Source organism: Saccoglossus kowalevskii, chromosome 19 (genome assembly GCF_978046115.1).
Source record: "Saccoglossus kowalevskii chromosome 19, keSacKowa6.1, whole genome shotgun sequence".
In the NCBI taxonomy this organism is placed as follows: domain Eukaryota; kingdom Metazoa; phylum Hemichordata; class Enteropneusta; family Harrimaniidae; genus Saccoglossus; species Saccoglossus kowalevskii.
In genome coordinates, this window is record NC_140659.1 from 26,097,333 (window position 1) to 26,121,557 (window position 24,225).

At 38.1% G+C, this 24,225-nt stretch overlaps 1 protein-coding gene across 1 annotated transcript in view; it reads left to right on the forward strand.

The window, feature by feature from the left end:
• Positions 1–23,843, forward strand: part of LOC100376513 (synaptotagmin-15-like) — a 93,115-nt gene extending 69,272 nt beyond the window's left edge. Inside the window, exons 3-6 of the mRNA XM_085493664.1 lie at positions 17,693–18,017; positions 19,280–19,628; positions 20,279–20,420; positions 20,628–23,843. Of these exons, the coding sequence (XP_085349790.1) occupies positions 17,693–18,017; positions 19,280–19,628; positions 20,279–20,420; positions 20,628–20,935 (1,124 nt within the window). The 3' untranslated portion in view covers positions 20,936–23,843. The remainder of the gene's footprint in view (positions 1–17,692; positions 18,018–19,279; positions 19,629–20,278; positions 20,421–20,627) is intronic.
• Positions 23,844–24,225: the final 382 nt, after the last annotated feature.

A 24,225-nucleotide genomic window follows, 5' to 3' on the forward strand; every position in this document is an offset into this window, starting at 1 on the left:
TACTGAGGTACATCATATACTACTGAGATACAGTATAAACTATTGAGGTACACCATATACTACTAAGATAGAGCATAAACTACTGAGGTACATCATATACTACTAAGATACAGCATAAACTACTGAGGTACATCATATACTACTGAGATACAGCATAAACTACTGAGGTACATCATATACTACTAAGATACAGCATAAACTATTGAGGTACATCATATACTACTAAGATACAGCGTAAACTACTGAGGTACATCATATACTACTGAGATACAGCATAAACTATTGAGGTACATCATATACTACTGAGATACAGCATAAACTATTGAGGTACATCATATACTACTGAGATACAGCATAAACTATTGAGGTACATCATATACTACTAAGATAGAGCATAAACTACTGAGGTACATCATATACTACTAAGATACAGCATAAATTACTGAGGTACATCATATACTACTAAGATACAGCATAAACTACTGAGGTACATCATATACTACTGAGATACAGCATAAACTATTGAGGTACATCATATACTACTGAGATACAGCATAAACTACTGAGGTACATCATATACTACTGAGATACAGCATAAACTACTGAGGTACATCATATACTACTGAGATACAGCATAAACTACTGAGGTACATCATATACTATTAAGATACAGCATAAACTACTGAGGTACATCATATACTACTGAGATACAGCACAAACTACTGAGGTACATCATATACTACTGAGATACAACATAAACTACTGAGGTACATCATATACTACTACAGCATAAACTACTGATGTACATCATATAATACTGAGATACAGCATAAACTATTGAGGTACATCATATACTACTAAGATAGAGCATAAACTACTGAGGTACATCATATACTACTGAGATACAGCATAAACTACTGAGGTACATCATATACTACTAAGATAGAGCATAAACTACTGAGGTACATCATATACTACTAAGATACAGCATAAACTACTGAGGTACATCATATACTACTAAGATACAGCATAAACTACTGAGGTACATCATATACTACTGAGATACATCATAAACTACTGAGGTACATCATATACTACTGAGATACAGCATAAACTACTGAGGTACATCATATAATACTGAGATACAGCATAAACTACTGAGGTACATCATATACTACTGAGATACAGCATAAACTACTGAGGTACATCATATACTACTGAGATACAGCATAAACTACTGAGGTACATCATATACTACTAAGATATAGCATAAACTACTGAGGTACATCATATACTACTGAGATACAGCATAAACTACTGAGGTACATCATATACTACTAAGATACAGCATAAACTACTGAGGTACATCATATACTACTGAGATACAGCATAAACTACTGAGGTACATCATATACTACTAAGATAGAGCATAAACTACTGAGGTACATCATATACTACTAAGATAGAGCATAAACTACTGAGGTACATCATATACTACTAAGATACAGCATAAATTACTGAGGTACATCATATACTACTAAGATACAGCATAAACTACTGAGGTACATCATATACTACTGAGATACAGCATAAACTATTGAGGTACATCATATACTACTGAGATATAGCATAAACTATTGAGGTACATCATATACTACTGAGGTACATCATATACTACTAAGATAGAGCATAAACTACTGAGGTACATCATATACTACTGAGATACAGCATAAACTACTGAGGTACATCATATACTACTAAGATAGAGCATAAACTACTGAGGTACATCATATACTACTACAGCATAAACTAATGGGTATTATCGAATCACCATTTTGCATTTATTCTATTAATTGTTTGTATTATACTGATGACACCAAGAAAGTAACACCGATGCATTGAACAACAGATAAGGTAACAAAGGTATTCCTAACAAATAATTAAAGACCGGTCAACCCATATTGAACAAAAGCACACTTTGTCACGCCTCACACATATATGTCGCTCAAAGTGAGCTTCCGTTGGTGGTGAGGTCATTATTGTTATTATTTATTATTTAACAGTCACTGACCTTGAATATGCATAATTTAAAACGTCTTTCTGGATATTCATTTTCACAATCTCATAATAACAAACATTTCGGTTACCCGAGCGAACGGCACACTGGTTTTGGTGGCTGTACATACACCATGACAGTGTGTGGAGGCATAGTGTCTCCAGACACAGGGGCTTGTCAACTAACCGCAAATCACCTAACGCGAGCACAAAGTGCGAGAAGGGAAGAAAGTCCTAAGCCCCGATGACGTCACAGCTAAATATTATCTGTATTTTAGGCAGTGATTAGGGGATCTTAAGACAATGGTTGAAAAAAATGAGTAATTATTACGCAAGTTATGCAATTCTTAGGCATATATTTCAACCCCAAACTAAATAGGTCTGTTTATTGTTCCAGGGTACATATGTGCCAAGTTTCATTAAGATGTGATGATTAATTCTTAAAAAATCGAAGGAAAGTAAGTAAGTAAATTATTATGTAAAGTGCTTGAGATATTGATTTAAAAGCTAAAAACTGACTAATTATTATGCAAATCGGGTAATTAATATGCAGGGTTTTAATATAACCGACCATCAATGTACCAAATTTCATTAAAATATGATTAGAATTTGAGATATCGATGGAAAAACCGAAAAAGTATTAATTAGTATGCAAATTAGGTAATTAATATGCACAGATTTAAACCAAAACTAAAGAAGTCTGTGCATTGTCCAAAGCATCCATGTACCAAGTTTCATTGAAATGTGATTAGTACTTTATATATCAGTGGAAATTATCTAATCATTATACATATTGGGTGATTTTTATTCAAAACTAATTAGATCTGTGCATAGTCGACAAGCATTTATGTACCAAATTCCATCAAAATCCAGTTCGTGGTCCATTAGATATCAGTGGAACGGTCAAGGAACAAGTATCAAGTATCATGCAAATTAGGTAATTAATATGTATCAAGTTTCATATATCAGTGGAACAATCGGACACACACACATAAATACACATTAACTGCAAAAGCCTCCCATCGTTTGCTTTGCACATGGGAGTAAAAAAAACTCGCCTGAGAACAGAGATACATTTGATTATGTAAAATGTAACCCCGAACTGTGAAATTTAATGAGAAGTCGCCTATGAGGAAATACAAGTCATGTCGGTCTTTCGTCGATCGCTTTTCGCAAATGATAGTACTACTCATTACAAAAAACAAAACAAACTCATAAACTCGGTACTCGCGCTCTATGAACACACTCTCACTTCGTTTATCGCATTTGCATAAATCACCCGACCGAGCGGGCTTTGGCGTTCAGAGCAGACGACGATGTCCTCTCAAAATTGTTTGATTTTGATACTGAATTGCGTTGTTACTGGTATTAAACCATTTTATTCGATGGCGATTTCAATATCAACAACTTGTTACCACAATTTCTCATTTAAAAAAAATAGCTTCTCCCTTGTTTGTTTCCTGAAACAACACTGTATTAATATCCATTGTATGGGGGTTTTGATGCTCAATAGTGAGATACATTATCGCGAACAATCTGCAGCAATGACGTCATGAAATTCACTGGTAATGATGAAGATATAATACTGAATAAGGAATAAGGCAATACACGTCACTGCCTAAATTGCTAAAAATGACAATAGCTTCGAGGTTAGATATCCATTTAATAGAGACATTGTATAACAGAACATTTTCTGGCAATTAAATGACAATTTAGATTAGAAAAAGCAATATGTAATCTCGTAGAACGAAGTGGAAAATGTTCGCAAAACATACTTTTCCTATTAATCGCGCCCTATAGGGACGAGTCGCTTATATGACGTAACTGGGTAATATGAAGGCCGTTCTCGGTGTCGATATCGTTCTGATCTGTCGTGGTCTATCATGATTAAAGCTTATGCGTTTGAAGGATGTTTCTATAGTACAAATGACGAACGGCTGCACATTTAAATACATATACTTCAGTTTGACGTCACAGAATCGCTCTATTACTAGAGGGCGCGATTTAAAGTATGTAATATAAAGTGGCATTGTGGTATGGCGGGACTTAAGGTAACATAAGAACAGATCAAGAAATTCTCTGCGTGTTTCTAATGGAATCGAATTGAGTCCAATATCACGGGGGAAATCTTCTCTCTGGGTTCTCCACACGTGTCAGGGGGGAATCTCGTCTCGTCTCTCTATCGCGTCCCCTTGAAGTACGGGATCGGGTAAGTCACTTAAGCTTTACAGTCAAATAGACGCACACAACGAAATACGTTTCAACTCTCGTCTTAGTCAGTCAGTCGAGCACTCCATAAGACATAGCGCCCTGGGGAAACGTCCCCAAGACTATCGCAAGGCTGACCCAAGATTCTGTCCCAAGACTCTCCAGGACTGCATCTCTTCTGGTGTACTCGCCAAGACCAACTCAAACTCTCTTTATTCACTTTCAAAATCTTAACCAATTACAAAGCTGTAAAAAGACTCTAAGGCGTAACCTTCAATCATAAAGCAAATCACAAGTACTGAATACGTCATATCTTTTGATTAATCGTTCACTACATTAATAATTACGAATACTAAACTGTCAGAAATAGTAGTCCGAATAGCGACGGTTATCTCGTAATTAGTTCTAAATCACTGAAGCAAGTTCCGTCCGGAATCTCAAATGGTCTAAACGATGCCAGACATAACTCAGCAATTCGCTAGTAACCAACTAAATAAGTCTGTCAACAGATCCGCGTAAACAATTTCATCATACCAACAAGGCACATCACGCGCTTTCTATGCACACGGATTTAATAAACTTTTTCTAAATGGAAACACCTGCGAGGAATACTCGAGATTGGTTCCGACTATATGTATAGTGCATACAATGTACCAATATTTGTTCAATTGCTTACATGTGTACCTAAGAACACCTAGCATCATACAAGCTTTGTTTACACATTCAACAATATTTTCTCTCCAGTTCAGATTTCTAATCAATAAACCACGCGAACATATACTCTTAAACCACACTATTAATAAATTGTACCCACACAGAATATTGGTAGACTAAGTACTGACTGAAATAACGTTTCATTTGGAACGTTTTTTTTTTATGCCACCTGGTACTGAATTACAGCATATATAATTTATGGCAGCATATAATACTGAATGGCAGCATATATTACTGAATGGCAGCATATAATACTGAATTACAGCATATATAATGTATGGCAGCACATAATACTGAATGGCAGCACATAATACTGAATGACAGCATATAATACTGAATTACAGCATATATAATGTATGGCAGCACATAATACTGAATGGCAGCACATAATACTGAATTACAGCATATATAATGTATGGCAGCACATAATACTGAATGAATGGCAGCACATAATACTGAATGACAGCATATAATACTGAATAGCAGCATATAATACTGAATGACAGCATATAATACTGAATGACAGCATATAATACTAAACATATACTACACAATGACAAGAATATACGCTTTGACACACATTCTGCCTAAATGACAGTACAAATTGAATAACATGATATCATAGATAGCATATAAGGTACAGCATATGATGCTGAATGAAGCATATGCATATACACTCTGCATGTGCAGTTATGATATCGAAACACATACCGACATGGATACATATGGTTACTTCATTTTACCATGAAACTTAGATTGAATATTTTTGGATGAAATGCGGCATTTACTTTCCAATCCCAAGAGGTCTGGTCATAAAGACACCTCTATGTGCATAGTACATCACTGCTTTCAACTTAATGTTTTTTTCTCACTGATTACAAGGCCAAGTGCTTCTACTATTAGCCTAGCTCTGCTGATATTACGTACTGATAAAGGTAGCTTCTCGCCAACATGTGACTTTTTTCCATATGAGTGCCTCTGAGTCGTGATTAAGAGTCATTGGCAGTTAGGGGTCAGGCAGAGGACACGTGGTGCTGGTAGTTTGACCACCGTATATTTTACCAAGCTATTCCTGTGATAATAATTATTGAAGCACGTGTCCCGCGAAGGGATATCATTTTAAATTATGTTAAATTAACAATCATTGGTCCAAATATCCCGGCTAAATATTTGCAAGTGCCGACTGGATGGCAATTAGTAAAAATAGACTAAAAGCCGACGATTTTTAGACCAGTTTCATATAACTTAGTATTCGTTGAAACAAACTCTTACACGCCTGTGTATTGTAGTTGGTACGACAGTCGGTGCGCATGCGTATTGGAGTATTTCATGCCCCATCTTAGGAATACCATTGTGTGTGTTGCAAAAAGCATCTTGTTTATTACATGATATATCTTAATCTAGAGCGTTCATCGCCATGTTGTATCAAAAAAACATTATTAAAATATGCACATGTATTTAAGAAGTAATCTGAGACACAATTAAAACCTCGCGTCTCAACGCGTCTGAAACGGAACCCACTTGCCTCGCGTGCGTGCGAAGCATTTCGGTTAACGGAAGTTGTATTGTCAAAAAACATACAGAACGATAAAACCACTGTCATATAAGAAGAGACACCTGACTGCGTGATTTGAAACTGAACATTATTGAATCATTGCCTGAAACAAAATATGTAACGATTCCAGATATACCATGATCCCTTCGTTCACGTAGAGTGATCTCGATTTAAAAACAGAGGTGGAATTTACCATCGTTATAATCATGAAAACCTAATTACCGTGTAGCTTTAGTGAATTGTACTGCTAGTCGGAAAATTAACCTTTGAAGAAAATATTGTACTTACCCAATTTTCGAAAATGACCCGAGGTTGAATCATTCTCGTTATAAATTACTAATGATTTATATATATATATATTGTATTGTATATTCTATTGTAGAAAGGTTGTAGGGCTATGTATATATTTATCTCTGTGCAGAGGCAACATGGAGGTCACGTGATTCTTGATGTACGTATCGTAAATTCAATGGGAGTGTGAATTCAATGAAATTTACAACGAGGTGAAGCATGAGCAGAGCCACGTTTTTAAAAGATGCAATACAAAACATTTTTTAGTTCAGTATTGTATATTAACGCATTAGATTGTGATTTATCGCAAAATTACAACATTGTAATTGGAGTACATAAAATAGTAAATGCTATTTGAATTAATAATACTAGTAATTTTATGTGGATTGGGCAGCCGACTACCATTGTTGCAAACTTTGGCCCTTTTACGGCAATTGATTAGCCTTCAAGAAAAGTCCAGTGGAGAAAACTTAGGACAAAAAATAAGCTCTAGTGGGCGAGAATGTTGACTACTACGACTACTGCTATGTTTTAAGGGCGCCGGGGGAGGGGGGGGGGGCTACTTACACCTTAACTGGATAAGGGTGTGCAGTCCACCTCTCGTAAACAATACACACTTCTAAACCGTTTTTTTTCTATTTATATACTCACTTCTAAACACAAGTGTTTTCAGCTGTCGCAACCAGTGAGCGCATCCAGGCAATGCATTCAGCCTTTTCCGTTATTTAGCTTTGAAGGACCTGTGAAAAAGTAAATAAATGCTACACACTTCTAAACCAAACCATTGATAAATGATCACCCACTTCTAAACAAAATAACGTGAAATGACACCCCAGTCGGGCGGCACATACCCATATTGCACTACTATGCAAGTAAACCCCCCCCCGGTAAGGGCGTTGGTCGTAGCGCCGCGTCGTGTTCGATACAGCCCCCCCCCCCCACACACACACGACGTTTCCATGTTATTTGCATCCTAAATTGCGTACTAGTTATTTGTAATAATTTGTAATAACATTTCAATGAAAATTTGTAATTGTTCCGAATAATTTTCAAGTGAATGGATACCAATTATGATTGTAATGTACAATCAAAATTTGATGTGTCACGTGTATACTAAATCCACAGTCGTATTCGAAATTACGACGAACCGGCGCAGGTGCGCTTTGCTATTGGTTTCAGGGGTTGGCCATCAGAAACGCGGGGGTGGTGACAGAATTTAAAAAAAAATGCATAGGGAAAAAATATTGCAGGATCTGCACGACTATATCTTGGAGAAAAAAGTAATCTACATTGTTGAAAAAATATCTTCATGGAAAACAAAAATTAGCACAGCACTGTGCGAAAGAAAAAAAAATCAATATATTGCACAGTGTTTTATTTTCCATCATCACCCCTTTCAATGGTCCACCCCTTAATGGAGACCGTCATTTCAACTTGAAAACCCGACGGGAACATTCCCTGTGGATGACCAGTCTCGATTACCTGCACAGTCGTTAAATATGTTCTATTATTGCTACATGATGGTATTGCGCCGCGAACTACACTCATCGTCATTAGTACGCAATTCACGTAAACAGCCTTGCTGCTTTTAAATATCACTCGTACATCGCATGATATTTACAACAGTTGGCGATGACAAGATTTATATTTAAAATATATGGTTGTCCGGGAAGATGGTGCATTATTGGACAGTCGGCCCGGGCGACTTGATTTCAAAATTTCCGTTTCCATCACAATTCATCGAGAAAATAATTGGGCTAGCGTATGAATTATAAAATCAAAACCATTTAAAGCAGGCAAGTCGTCACCTGCGCATGCGTCAGATGGCCATAGCGTGTCATGAGCCTTTGCATTTTTAGCGTGTGTTGTTATCGTCACTTAAGACTCAGTTCCCGCGCGTGCGCAGATGACGACCCTCCCGCTTTAAATTCGGAGCATGTTTCAACTTATAAACTTAACATCTTATAAACTGCCTTTCGTCCGTGTGTCACTGGTATATCGTCTTTCTCAATCTTGTAAAGAACGACCTCTTCACGGCACATGGTCGTCGTAACCTACAAGCTCTTAAGGACGCCTGTTCGTTATTTGTACCCCTAACACTTGAAGTTTGTCGTTCCACGCGTGTACCATGGAAGACTTGGAGCGTTTTGCACACGATGTACGAAAATGAAACTTCCAAGAAAACTTAACATCGATATGTTTCTAATACAAAGACCTCGAAGATCATTTTATATACAATATCAATGTATATACTAAAATGAGTTGTGTATGCGAGGGATACAGTCGTATTAAGTGACTATGACGTAATACGCCTAATCTCTGCCGTCTGATGTGCCGTGTCACTGGTCTCTATGAATTGCCTCATTTACCACGCCGCGTTAGAGCTTAAAACATGCATGACGTAATTTTATAGCATCCGGCAAACATGCCTAATATTTGAATACGTTTATGCCATGTAATACACCATTTCTATAAATCGCGCCCTCTGGTCACGGAACGCATCTGTGACGTCAAAATAACGTACATGGTTGAAGGTAATGTTGTTTGAATCAACCATTGTGTTTGGTTATGTTATCGTCCATCATCTAAAATTAGTCTGTTTATTAAAATTGATCAAAAATATGATCTTCATTGGTGAACGACAACAGATCAAAACGATATTGATATTTTGAACGACCTTCGTGTCCTCCATGTATGTCATAGAAGCGATTCGACCTTAGAGGGCGATAGTTTTAGGATAAATCATCTAGAAGTAGTTTTGTACATTCAATGCGCGTTCCATTAAAAAAAATATATATTCTACGGTGTTACCTGAGGATTGAAGTGAAAAAAAAATATATGAATTCCCTAGTCGCGATTTCCGTGTGATGAACCACAGTTGAAATTTGATCTTTAATATTTTATCGATACGATGATGTGTCAATCTATAGTTTAATCCATCCGGGGTAAAATGTATGCTTTTGTTATTGTTATTCCAGTCATACACACACGATTAGCGGTGCTTTGATATAAGACGACGAAAGCTGTACGTTTAACCTTTGCTTGATTACGGTTTACGCGAAAGTAATTATGTTTTCGTGCCATTACCCTAACAGTTTGAAAGAAAATACACGTTATAACAGAGAAATTATTGAACAACATGCAAGATAAAACATGAAAGACAGCGTATTTTCATATAATCAAAGTTAAAAGTCCGAATATGGTCCGCCAGTGTCGCATATAACACGCTATATACAGATATCCCGGGAACAGCCCCCTCACATTCTTTTAATTTTAAATATTCATACAAAGAGACATACAAAAATATATAATTATCAACAGACTATTTTTGGGGTTATGAATGTATAAACACATTTTTGATATTATTTTGTATCATTGTCTAAAACCTTACGCCTGAAATAACATGTGGCTAATATATCTACAATCGCGTATTATTTAATTGGTTACAAGCCACTCGGCGTAAACAAACTTTTAAAATGTTTCAGACAATCGAACATTTGAGCTGTTGAATTTTCGGATTATCCAATTTTCGGACTACATAGGTCAAAAGTAGTGACATAACGGCATCAGTAATGGCACAAAGTCTTAGAAGCGCTACAGGCATTATCATAATAAATCGGGGTCATTATATTTAAATCGCCAGATTCGATAAACATCGGATAAATTGTGTTTATTTTATAACTCCCCCCCGCGATCGCTATGTATCTTCACATGATATTTATCCAACTTGTCAGTTTGCCATATTGCTATAGATATGCGATTTGAAATCACGTACATGTACGAGAAAACAGACCACGAATGTTAACCTCCATCATGTAGTCATATGAAACAATTAATTTGAATCCAGTTGGTTATTTTCGACAGCATTATTGAGGACACGAATTATGAATGTATGACCACACGAGTGAGGAGTTCTGCAAATGCCAGCGTGCTTGTTGTTATGCTTGTTGCTATGCTGATTACATCATTATTTCATAATAAGAGCGTAGGTGGTGTATCATGAACAGCTGACGTGCCGACTTGCTTAAGTTATCCCTTTTCTGACAAGCACATTATACACGCCCGTAGAAGATATCAAATACCCAGTTTCTTCAATCGGTAGTTTAAAAGCAGTTTCCGTATGCGCGCATGAAAGCCAGTTAAGAAAGTGGTCACAGTCACGCGCGTAAGACGGAGAATGTATTGAGTATATGATCACCGACTATATATGAATCACATTATTCGCAAAGCATGTATAACCATAGAAACAGTTTTGAAATGCCTGCCCCTCACATTCATGGCATTTAGCAATATGATGTTAATGCTTGTTCAAAGGTTATTTGTTGCTGACGATTTTGATTTTAAATCATGCGTGGGCCAACGTGTGTTCCTTTTCTATAACCGGGTTCAGACATTATCGGTACCTCAAACGTGTTTTGTTTTTTATTGAAAACGCCCACATATATATCTATCTGTATATTACGACGTAATGGCGGAAAAAGTAGATAAACTCGCACATGCACTATAAACAACATTTTTGCGTTGGTGAGGTAAATATCTGAAACAATGAAGGTGTTCAAAAACGGGGCGTTATTTGTAGTAAGTATTCGGGGTTAAAACGTAGCTGTGGATCCATAGTACTTCTGTGTCGGTGTTTATCAGTTTACGTAAATTCCTAATACTCGACCATAACAAGGATGAAGACATGGCGCATACATGATTCACATGGTTTATACTAAAATAAAGCCAAAAAGATTACATACAGTTGGAAAAGATAATGACCCACAGATAGTCTTAACTGTGACTACGATAGGATTTAGATGCGAAAAAAAAACACGTCGAAACAAGAAGTCCTTCATCGCAAACAAAACAGTGAAATCATTACCCTCGCGATTCACGTAATGAGTCTGATTGAAACGAACAAGCGTAAATAGGACACGTGATCTAAAGATCTGAAAACAATTCTAGTCTTCTCTATATTGGCACGACTCACGATTTTAAACTACGGCATATCCAGAGTTCAACGCTTATATATCGGAAACTTGTCTTGTTCACAAATCACCGCCATCTTTGGGCGTTATGCAGCAGGGGTAAATTCTACCATTTTCTACTAATGATACTGAAAATGTTAGCAATTGACTCGTATGCTACGTGGTACACATAGTCTGATCAAATATGATTAATTTATTGATTAATTACTGATTAAAATAGGAAAACTTTTCATGCGATGGATTTTCAATGCTTTTAACTCAGTCGACAGTTACAGTTCACATAATAAGATATTTAAGTTGTTGTACGGTTTAAAATCTTTTATGTGTTGTAGCCTTAACTCCTCCAACTAATCCATTAAAAGGATATAGTCTTTAACACGCATGCGCAGTTCCTGGCTCACTTGCATTTTATGTGACACCCGACCCGACTTAGTTGTACCAACGGACTTGGGGGGGGGGGGTAGTCATGCATGATATCGTATGTTTGTAAAGGCCTTACGCTTTGATTTATTTTTCAAAAACGTGCAATGGGACATGTCAAATCAATAGCTTATCCACTATTCGTCAAATTTCGATTGTCAATGTGCGATTTTAATGTTAAAATTGCTCAACAACATACCATAAAATACAATATCAAATAACCAGTACTTTTGGTAAAAGTACGCCACCGATTTGTTGATTTGTTTTTGCCATACCTTCAAAACCACTAGTCCGATTTTAATCCAATATTCGTCCATATTCTAATTATCGTCTATGACGTCAGAGTAAAAATTTAAATTTCATATTACACCATTTTTAGGAAACATCTTTAAATTACTAATACGTACCAATAACGTAATGCCTAGTAAAGTTACGTACCAATAACGTATGACGTAATTCCGAGTGAAGTTACGTACCAATAACGTATGACGTAATGCCGAGTGAAGATACAGTACGTACTAATAACGTATGACGCAAAGCCAAGTGAATATACGTACATGTACCAATAACGTATGACGTAATGCCGAGTGAAGATACAAACGCTATTTCAACGTAGTATTTCTCGATCAAGTGCACACATTTCATACATAACATGTTAAAGACAGATAACGTGAGACATCAGTAAAAAAACAAGAACCCATATTCTCCGTCTTGCATTTCCGTGTAGCATCTGTGCAGACAATTACGTCAGAATTGACAGTAGCGAGGTTGACTGAAACAAGTAAATGTCACCGTATTACGTGTTAGCTAATTGGTATCCTGGTTTTCTAAAACGAACCGAACACTTCTTATGTAAAGTTTTTTTGTGATTTCCACTGGGATTATTCGAGATGACTTGCAATCAGTTCACATCTAATTCTATTTATGCTGGCGGTTATGCTTGAACGAAAAAATGTCAAACGCATCAATTTTCAATTCTGAGTTTAAAAGTCAGTGATCTCGCATAGCTGGCCCCCAATGCACTGATTTCGAGGCAAGATAACCAATGAAATGAAAAGTACCTCTGCCAAACACCGATAGCGTTGTGATTTTTGATTGATATACCAATGGTATAGTGGTTTATGATTGGTAGACCGATAGCTTAGTGGTTTATGATTGGTAGACAAATATCATAGTGGTTCATGATTGGTAGACCGATAGCTTAGTGGTTCATGATTGGTAGACCGATAGCTTAGTGGTTCATGATTGGTAGACCGATAGCTTAGTGGTTCATGATTGGTAGACAAATATCATAGTGGTTCATGATTGGTAGACCGATAGCTTAGTGGTTCATGATTGGTAGACCGATAGCTCAGTGGTTTATGATTGGTAGACCGATAGCTCAGTGGTTCATGATTGGTAGACCGATAGCTTAGTGGTTCATGATTGGTAGACCGATAGCTTAGTGGTTTATGATTGGTAGACCGATAGCCTCGTGGTTTATGATTGGTAGACCGATAGCTTAGTGGTTCATGATTGGTAGACCGATAGCTTAGTGGTTTATGACTGGTAGACCGATAGCTTAGTGGTTCATGATTGGTAGACCGATAGCTTAGTGGTTTATGATTGGTAGACCGATAGCTTAGTGGTTTATGATTGGTAGACCGATAGCTTAGTGGTTCATGATTGGTAGACCGATAGCTTAGTGGTTTATGATTGGTAGACCGATAGCTTAGTGGTTCATGATTGGTAGACCGATAGCTTAGTGGTTTATGATTGGTAGACCGATAGCTTAGTGGTTCATGATTGGTAGACCGATAGCTTAGTGGTTTATGATTGGTAGACCGATAGCTTAGTGGTTCATGATTGGTAGACCGATAGCTTAGTGGTTTATGATTGGTAGACCGATAGCTTAGTGGTTCATGATTGGTAGACCGATAGCTTAGTGGTTTATGATTGGTAGACCAATAGCTTAGTGGTTTATGATTGGTAGACCGATAGCTTAGTGGTTCATGATTGTAGACCGATAGCTCAGTGGTTTATGATTGGTAGACCGATAGCTTAGTGGTTCATGATTGGTAGACCGATAGCTTAGTGGTTTATGATTGGTAGACCGATAGCTTAGTGGTTTATGATTGGTAGACCGATAGCTCAGTGGTTTATGATTGGTAGACCGATAGCTTAGTGGTTCATGATTGGTAGACCGATAGCTTAGTGGTTCATGATTGGTAGACCGATAGCTTAGTGGTTCATTATTGGTAGACCGATAGCTTAGTGGTTTATGATTGGTAGACCGATAGCTTAGTGGTTCATGATTAGTAGACCATTAGCTTAGTGGTTCATGATTGGTAAACCCTTAGCCTCTTCGTTTATGATTGATAGACCAATAATGTAGTTATTCAAGTGAAATAAATACAAAATGTGAAATTACTCATTATCATTTAGTCACCTGTGACGGTAACGTGGTTTAGATTTCAAGTCTGTACATTAAACTAGAATATTACCGTTGCAGCATTCAGAGAGTCAAGTCGAATTCGAAGTGACTTACAAGATTGTACCTGATTGGCTACACAACCCTAACACCTATCAATCAAGCCAATCAGAAGGCAGCTTCTTTGTTAACTACCCTGAATCATCCCGGCCTGGCATTGCTAGGTTACTGAGATTGACATGGACGATCATCATTATGAAAACGGAAAAAAAACATTCCTTATTTTCGTAAAAGAATGTTTACAGAGGAAAAGTAAATAGAATTGGAATTGATTAAAATAATAATTAACCAATTTATAAAATTGATCGGCGACAACAGAATTAGTTTGTGTTGATGTTGACGTTAAATGTTATTATAAAATCAGTATTACGTGACGTAATAATGCTATTAGAGGATCTTGCATGGTGAAGATTGTATAGTGACTCAAATCAATGATTTGTCGTATTACTCAAATGTTATGAATGTATCTAATGGCCTAGGCTGTAATAATGGCACAGTGAAAATGGCCTAGGCTGTAATAATGACACAGTGGTAATGGCCTAGGCTGTAATAATGGCACTGTAGAAATGGCCTAGGCTGTAATAATGGCACAGTGGTAATGGCCTAGGCTGTAATAATGGCACAGGGGTAATGGCCTAGGCTGTAATAATGTCACTGTAGAAATGGCCTAGGCTGTAATAATGGCACAGTGGTAATGGCATAGGCTGTAATAATGGCACATTGGAAATGGCCTAGGCTGTAATAATGGCACTGTAGAAATGGCCTAGGCTGTAATAATGGTACAGTGGTAATGGCCTAGGCTGTAATAATGGCACAGTGGTAATGGCCTAGGCTGTAATAATGGCACAGTGGTAATGGCCTAGGCTGTAATAATGGCACAGTGGTAATGGCCTAGGCTGTAATAGTTGCACAGTGGCAATGGCCTAGGCTGTAATAATGGCACAGTGGCAATGACATAGGCTGTAATAATGGCACAGTGGTAATGGCCTAGACTGTAATAATGGCACAGTGGAAATGGTCTAGGCTGTAATTATTACACATTAGAAATGGCCTAGGCTGTAATAATGGCACAGTGGAAATGGTCTAGGCTGTAATAATGGCACAGTGGAAATGGTCTAGGCTGTAATAATGGCACAGTGGAAATGGTCTAGGCTGTAATAATGGCACAGTGGAAATGGCCTAGGCTGTAATAATGGCCACAGTGGAAACGGCCTAGGCTGTAATTATGGCACATTGGAAATGGCCTAGGCTGTAATAATGGCCACAGTGGAAATGGCCTAGGCTGTAATAATGGCACATTGGAAATGGCCTAGGCTGTAATAATGGCCACAGTGGTAATGGCCTAGGCTGTAATAATGGCACAGTGGAAATGGCCTAGGCTGTAATAATGGCACATTGGAAATGGCCTAGGCTGTAATAATAGCCACAGTGGAAATGGCCTAGGCTGTAATAATGGCACATTGGAAATGGCCTAGGCTGTAATAATGGCCACAGTGGTAATGGCCTAGGCTGTGATAATGGCACAGTGGAAATGGCCTATGCTGTAATTATGGCACAGTGGTAATGGCCTAGGCTGTAATAATGGCACATTGGAAATGGCCTAGGCTGTAATAATGGCACAGTGGAAATGGTCTAGGCTGTAATAATGGCACAGTGGAAATGGCCTAGGCTGTAATAATGGCACAGTGGAAATGGTCTAGGCTGTAATAATGGCACAGTGGAAATGGTCTAGGCTGTAATAATGTCACAGTGGTAATGGCATAGGCTGTAATAATGGCACAGTGGTAATGGTCTAGGCTGTAATAATGTCACAGTGGCAATGGCCCAGGCTGTAATAATGGCACAGTGGTAATGGTCTAGGCTGTAATAATGTCACAGTGGCAATAGCCTAGGCTGTAATAATGGCACAGTGGCAATGGCCTAGGCTGTAATAATGGCACAGTGGTAATGGCCTAGACTGTAATAATGGCACAGTGGAAATGGTCTAGGCTGTAATTATGACACATTGGAAATGGCCTAGGCTGTAATAATGGCACAGTGGAAATGGTCTAGGCTGTAATAATGGCACAGTGGAAATGGTCTAGGCTGTAATAATGGCACATTGGAAATGGCCTAGGCTGTAATAATGGCACAGTGGTAATGGCCTAGGCTGTAATAATGGCACAGTGGAAATGGCATAGGCTGTAATAATGGCACAGTGGTAATGGCCTAGGCTGTAATAATGGCACATTGGAAATGGCCTAGGCTGTAATAATGGCACAGTTGAAATGGCCTAGGCTGTAATAATATCACATTGGAAATGGCCTAAGCTGTAATAATGGCACAGTGAAAATGGACTAGGCTGTAATAATGTCACAGTGGCAATGGCCTAGGCTGTAATAATGGCACAGTGGCAATGGCCTAGGCTGTAATAATGGCACAGTGGTAATGGCCTAGACTGTAATAATGGCACAGTGGAAATGGTCTAGGCTGTAATTATGACACATTGGAAATGGCCTAGGCTGTAATAATGGCACAGTGGAAATGGTCTAGGCTGTAATAATGGCACAGTGGAAATGGTCTAGGCTGTAATAATGGCGCAGTGGAAATGGTCTAGGCTGTAATAATGGCACAGTGGAAATGGCCTAGGCTGTAATAATGGCCACAGTGGAAATGGCCTAGGCTGTAATAATGTCACAGTGGAAATGGCCTAGGCTGTAATAATGGCACAGTTGAAATGGCATAGGCTGTAATAATGGCACATTGGTATTGGCCTAGGCTGTAATAATGGCGCAGTGGAAATGACCTAGGCTGTAATAATGGCACAGTGGTAATGGCCTAGGCTGTAATTATGGCACATTGGAAATGGCCTAGGCTGTAATAATGGCACAGTAGAAATGGCCTAGGCTGTAATAATGTCACAGTGGAAATGGCCTAGGCTGTAATAATGGCACAGTGGCAATGGCCTAGGCTGTAATAATGGCACAGTGGTAATGTGATATTCACTGTTACATCATTTATAAATTTCAGACGCAGACCACTATTTTGACGACATCGATCGATCGTCGCTCACTGGAGATGTTCCGTCAAGTGAGGAGAGCACACACGTGGACAACTTCCGTGTGTTGAAGGCGCTCGCAGACCACGCAGATGATTCTAACGAGGACGAACACACCCAGCCCAGGAAACCAACGTCGCGGGGAGTTGGTGCCATACAGCCGGAGTTGTACGTCACCGATCACAGTCATAGTCCACCGGGACGTAAACCATCGGTTGGTCAAAAGGACAGCACGATATTGGAGGAGTCGTACGGTACTCTGTGGTTTTTCGTACGATACGACGAACTTTCTCACAGGTGTGTATGATTGGGGCACAGTTTTTATTTCACAAACTTGCTGACTGACTGATTATTTCATTGTCGTACTATAAAAATAAGCTACGGATACTTAAAACTTGAAATTCGTTTCGAGGAGAGCATAATTCCGGAATGGCGTTCCCGGATATAATAAACAAAATGGCATCGTAAGTTCAACTTTAATTGCATTCATTTTACGAGGAAATGGCACAATTTATTTTGATCGGCTTCGATAGTTATACCTGGGTCAAAACTTCTGACGACAAAGGAATTAATAAGGATTTGGATTTTTTTTTTTCATTTTCCGTCAAATATTTTGAAGTGTTTGAGTTACTAAAAGTTCTTTGTACTCGTAAACAAAGTTTCCATCCTTTAGGTCGATGACGGAGGTATTATTGGATATATTTCCATAATTCTAAGCTTGACATACAGTGATATACAATGATAGTTTTCCACGATTTACCTAAACCTACGCTAATAGACCCCATTATTTTAAAATCAAAAAGATTATCTTTTAATTTCCACTCTAATGGGTATATTTATTAGGCTTTTTTGTAAGCTTATTATCGCTGAATTAAATCAAACCGGATAGTCAGTTTATAAAAGTATACCGCAGTAATATACAGGCAAAGTTCACGCCTGCATAAATTAGTCATTAAATTGAACGTTTTGAATAAATCGTACCCAAGCTTTCTTGTCATTGCATCTCAATTACATGGACTTTTATCGTTTCTTTAACTGGAACACTGCGATAAAACCCTATCGTTATCGACGTTGTAATTTTGTTCTCGTTTTTATGCATAAAAATATAGTATTTGCTTTTTTTATAGTTTTTTTGGCTAGGATTTTAATAATGTTAAAGTCTTTGTTACACCTTGTCTTATATTTTGAATCGTGTGCCAAATAATGATATAGAAATGGTCGGGCGTGTTCAAAGGAAAGTTAATAATGTAACTGAGTAATAAACATATGTTGTTGGTAAAAGTGTCACTCTCTGTCAAATATTAATCATGTATGTTGAATCGTTCTTGATGTGATGGTCATTACAGTCACACCTTTTAGGTTATTCGTATATAGCTGTTATACAATCTCATCTTCTCCAATGCAAACACGTGAGCTTTAATCGGAGCTAGATCGGAATTCGAGCGGAACTAGATCGATACTATGTCAGAACTGAACCGGAAATGCATCTAATGAAAACGGGTCCTTGTTTCCCGTGCAAATTAGGATAATGATGCAAAGTAACTGTTTTCTATTTCCAGGTTAAATGTCAATCTACACAGAGCAAGTGACTTACCAGCGAAGGGTCAAAATGAGACGTCGTACGACACATTTGCCGAAGTCTGCATTCTACCCAACGAGAAGCTGTCGCAGAGGTCAAAGGGCATTAGAAAGACCTGCAACCCGGTATTTGACGAGGATTTCACGTTTTCGTGCGATTCAAATAAACTAACGGGACTGACACTTCGCATGACTGTTTTCGATCACGCGAGACAACACAGACACAACGCCATTGGCCATGTGCTGGTCCCTCTTGGGAACTATAGCAACGAGGAGCTAGTAGAAAAGGGCATCAAAGGGCAGGGATGGAAACTAGAGCGAAAAGCAGAGGTAAACAAAAGGATATATTTACGGAATGATGTACTAGTATTACAAACAAATATAACTTTTAGAGGTGGTTATTAATAAATTGGTACACGTCTAAATAATACTTGGATAAAGAGCACAGTTCTCAAAGCTGGGTAAAAAGATAATTTCGTGCTCAGGCTCAACACAGTTCAAAAAATTGGCCTATATGTGAAACCATGAACATGTACCCTTTAAAAATATATAATGACATTCGACGAGAATTCAATTTGACCTGCGGGGCGAAATCGATTCGAACAACCGAGAAAATATTTCATTCGACGATTTCCGAGTTCTTTGTAAAGAATAAAGTTTATTTCATTTCCGCCGTAAGCGGGTGCACTTTGTGGAGTCACTATACTTCCGGTTTACGATACTTTGGCGGACCTGTATCAATCCACGCTGAATGTTCATACCCGAATAATATGTCGAGTAGTAATTCACAATAAACTACATTTTCATTTTCTAATTTATTTTTATTATTTTTGTTTCATATTCACTCTGTCAATCAGTTTGAGATTCGTTTCTCACAGCTAACAAACTCATGTTATGATTGTTTCAAGTAATCATGTAATCCAGTATGGTAACATAAGACCTGGGGTTAATACTGAATCTCATTGTATGTTTTCTTTTAGCCGCTGCATGACCTGGGACAAATATACATTTCATTAGCATACTTGCCTTCCGGAGACCGTATGTCGGTCGTTATTCTCAGATCCAAACATCTTAAAAAAGCGAAAGAGCTCAAAGAAGATAAACAAGCGCCTGATTCTTTGGGTAAGGACTGCTGAAATAAGAAAAGTTTGTACAAGCTGAAAAATATACGTTTATATTAGTTATTAATGTTATTGCGATCCCGGGATTGCTATGTACCTCAGGCTGTAGGACGACAAGTAACCTCGGCATTGTTCGATAAATGTCGGAATATTCGGCGGCATTGTTCATCATGACGCACTTTTAAACACTTGCTCTGTCGTTTTGCAGATACCTACGTGAAAGTAACTCTGGTGTACGGTAACGAAAAAGTGAAAACCCGTAGGACACAAGTAATAGGTAGAACAGCCAACCCGGTCTACAACGAATCACTGGCCTTCGTTGTTCCACCTGGCTATCTGGACGACACAAGTCTCGTGATCAGCGTGATGCAACGTGGTTTCATGAAACGGGACGTTGCGATTGGTCGGCTTATTTTGGGGCCATATTGGTACAGTCAGGGTCGTACTCTCAGCCACTGGGGTAAAATGTTGAGTAAACGGGAAGCCACCAAACACTGGCATTACTTATATCTGTAAAAGTAATCCATGTTATCAAAATGCTATCTATCATAATCATGAACTATTCGGTCAATTTGTTGATTGGTCTATTGATCAATTAATCGATTGATTGATCCTCGACGATTGCCTAACAATGTAGATTCTGGACACAAGACAAAGATGGACGACTCCCCCCCCCCCCCCCCTGAACATTGGATTAGGATGTCGCCTCGGGATCTCCACGGTTCCTACAAAACTCAAAATGACAGCAGCCGCGGCTGCTCCAACATGACTGAATTTACGTGGATTTATGTCCTTCCTCCAGATTGTTGAATGGACATGCTTATAGCTTGAAAGCTGTGTTTTACATTCTACAGAGGGAGGCGACGAGAATCCACTGTGATCAATGAGATAGACTGGTATAAAAGTTACTGTTCGAGTTTCTGTTGAAATATGCTGCATGTCGTTGAGGGCGCACATTACAAAGCCATGTTGCCTGCTGTTGTCGATGGGTAATGCTTGACTTGTTGTCAATGATTGTTAATTTGTTTACCAAATTGCCAACTCGAATTATAAACATACTGATCATCAGCTTTTATTCTAATATTTAATAATGATTGGGCCGGGAACACGTGCAGGCCTTCAAGTGAACATAGATAGTCCCTCCAGAAGAGACTTGAAGTAACATAGCAACTGCGACCACCACTTATGAAGGATTTGCTGAATGGAAAATGTTGAATTAGCTCATTAATATTAATTAAAACTGGTCGTCATATCGTTTCTAGAGTCATGGAGAATTTGAATTCTACCACTCCTTTTGATGGATGAATAATTTTATTTATAATAAGGTTATAAACATCCCCGGACTTAGTGTACCTTTCACTGTATCGGTTTGATAATGCATTTTCCAACGTATACTACACCCCCGCTTCGAACACGCCCATGTTCGTCAAACTAAAGACATTAGACAATGCATTCCCCAGTGGTTTTGGTCTAACTTTAATAATAAACCTCAAACAGGCACTATATTTTCTCTATTATCTATATAAATGAGATGTACCATGAGAGTAATTGTTAAAGCAGCGAACAGCTTGCTTCCTGTGAGTATCATTTCAGCGTAAATCTCGAATCACAATCTACGTTGCTGTATCAATTGAATTCCCAGTTCAGTGGCGGCGGCGCAGGGGGAGCAGAGGGGGCGATCGCCGCTCGAAAAAATCAAGCCCCTCCAAAATCAAGCTGAAACCTATTGTTTCAGCAAAAATTGACCCTCAAAATGCAGGAAATTGCGTTTCAGAGGGTCTAGATTTCAGAATTTTTAATGGGAGCATGTCCTCAGACCCCCTCAGTAAGGTCGCGCCTTCGGCAAGGTTAGCGAGCAGATCTCGTCCGTCATGCAAAATGTCGTGCAGCCGCCTCTGCACTTGATGCTTCAATGTAACTCCTAATCGTGTACAAACAGTGGCCACATGTCTTCTCACTCTAAGAAATATAATTGGTATGAATTATAGTGAGCCGTTAAATGTTGTACATTTCAACGACGTTGCCTTATTCTGTTATGTTGATTACGTACATAGTGTGTATTACGACTCCAGTCGTATGGTGTCAGTGTCAGTATTGTTATAAGGGATTCGGGATGAGTTGTGGCGCGAAGGCCGTAAATCACAAAATAGGTACATGTACTGGCCCAATGATCGGATATACATTTTCCAAATTTATGTTATTACCGTGGTATACACGAGATAGCCGAGAAACTGAAAAGTCTTTATAAGATTGTCTAAGTTGGTTTTATTTTCATATAATTTAAGATAAAACACGCCCAAGTTTTCAAATGATATGTACAGCTTTGTGCAAGTCGTTTCCATGGTAACTGTGATTTGTAGTTACCCTTGATTGTTGAACTTGAAATTCCGAATTGCAAATCAATCACTATATTTACATTAAGTCATATTTTTATTTTACTGCTACTGTCTACTGGGCGAGAACGTTGCCAGTGAGTGAATTCATTGGTGCTATGATTGGACATAGATAAAGGTGTCGTTTTATCTATAGCGGGCGCTATCAATAAGTCTTGTGGGTGTTACCGGGTACAAGATCGTCAATGCGATCTAGTTAGTGTTTTGGGTTAAACAGGTTTATTTTAAATCAGTGTTATCGCAATTATTTAAACCAAAAATAAAAAATACCTCACAATTTTACGATAATCCTAAAACGCTCAATTCGGAACTTCTAAGATATGTGTATTTATGTTGTTTTGTCCCCAAAACGACCAAAAAAATCGATTACATTTAAACTAAAAAATACTCATTTTTCCTGTGTCGTCGTGTGGTGGACTTGACCACTTTGAGGAACATACATGTACATTCTCCTGTTCGTTGATTACCGACAGGATTTTGTCTCGAACCTGCAATGCTTGTACGAGTCTGTTAGTTGACCGGTTCATCTGAACGTGCGCCAAACAAATTTACGATGTTTTAATCGGTACCAGACAACTACGTGTATATAGCACATAGTACCGTACATTGGACGTGGATTCTGTTGATAACACATCTTTCGAACTTTAGAGCGGCATTATGGACAACTTTGAATATATTATAGTATATTTGCTCGGTAATGCATGTTAATATGCACATGAGATGAAAACAAGCGCGTGTGCTTTGTATTACTGGTACGTACTTCTAATTCAAGTTTCACATGCATGAACACTCCCTCAATTCATATCAAACAAATACTGTGTGTATGTGTTGCAAAACTAATTTTTATTTTACAAAATATCATACTAAAATATTACTCAATGTCGTCCATATTGCGTCGTTCTTTATCAAAAATAACATATACAATTTTGAAATGTAATTATTTAGAATCACACATTTTTGTAACGTAGTTCTGTAACTCTATTTACTGAATGGTCATATGTTGAATAAAATTATAGTTGAAACATATACAATTTGTCGTATCTTGAATAAAAGTTAAGCATAAATATATTTAATGAGCCCTCCTAACGCTGGTTTGGCCCCCCGTTCAACTTGAAGGTAATTATTGAAATTAGATTAACTCAATAATTGAAACTTGGCGGGCGGTCGTAATTGCTAACTCCAACTTGCAAACTTCGCGGATATGCTCGCTGTGTTTAGGCTTTTGATAGAAAAAAGTTACTAACGCTCGTAATAACCGGTTGCCTTAAGATTCGGCCGAGGTCAACGATCTATTATTTTATAATTCCCAAATGGTACCCGGGATGTTTGATATAATGGCGGTGGATCAGTGATTGATTATATGGTTACTTCAGTTTGAAGAGTGAGTTTATTACTTCATTAAACGTGTAAATC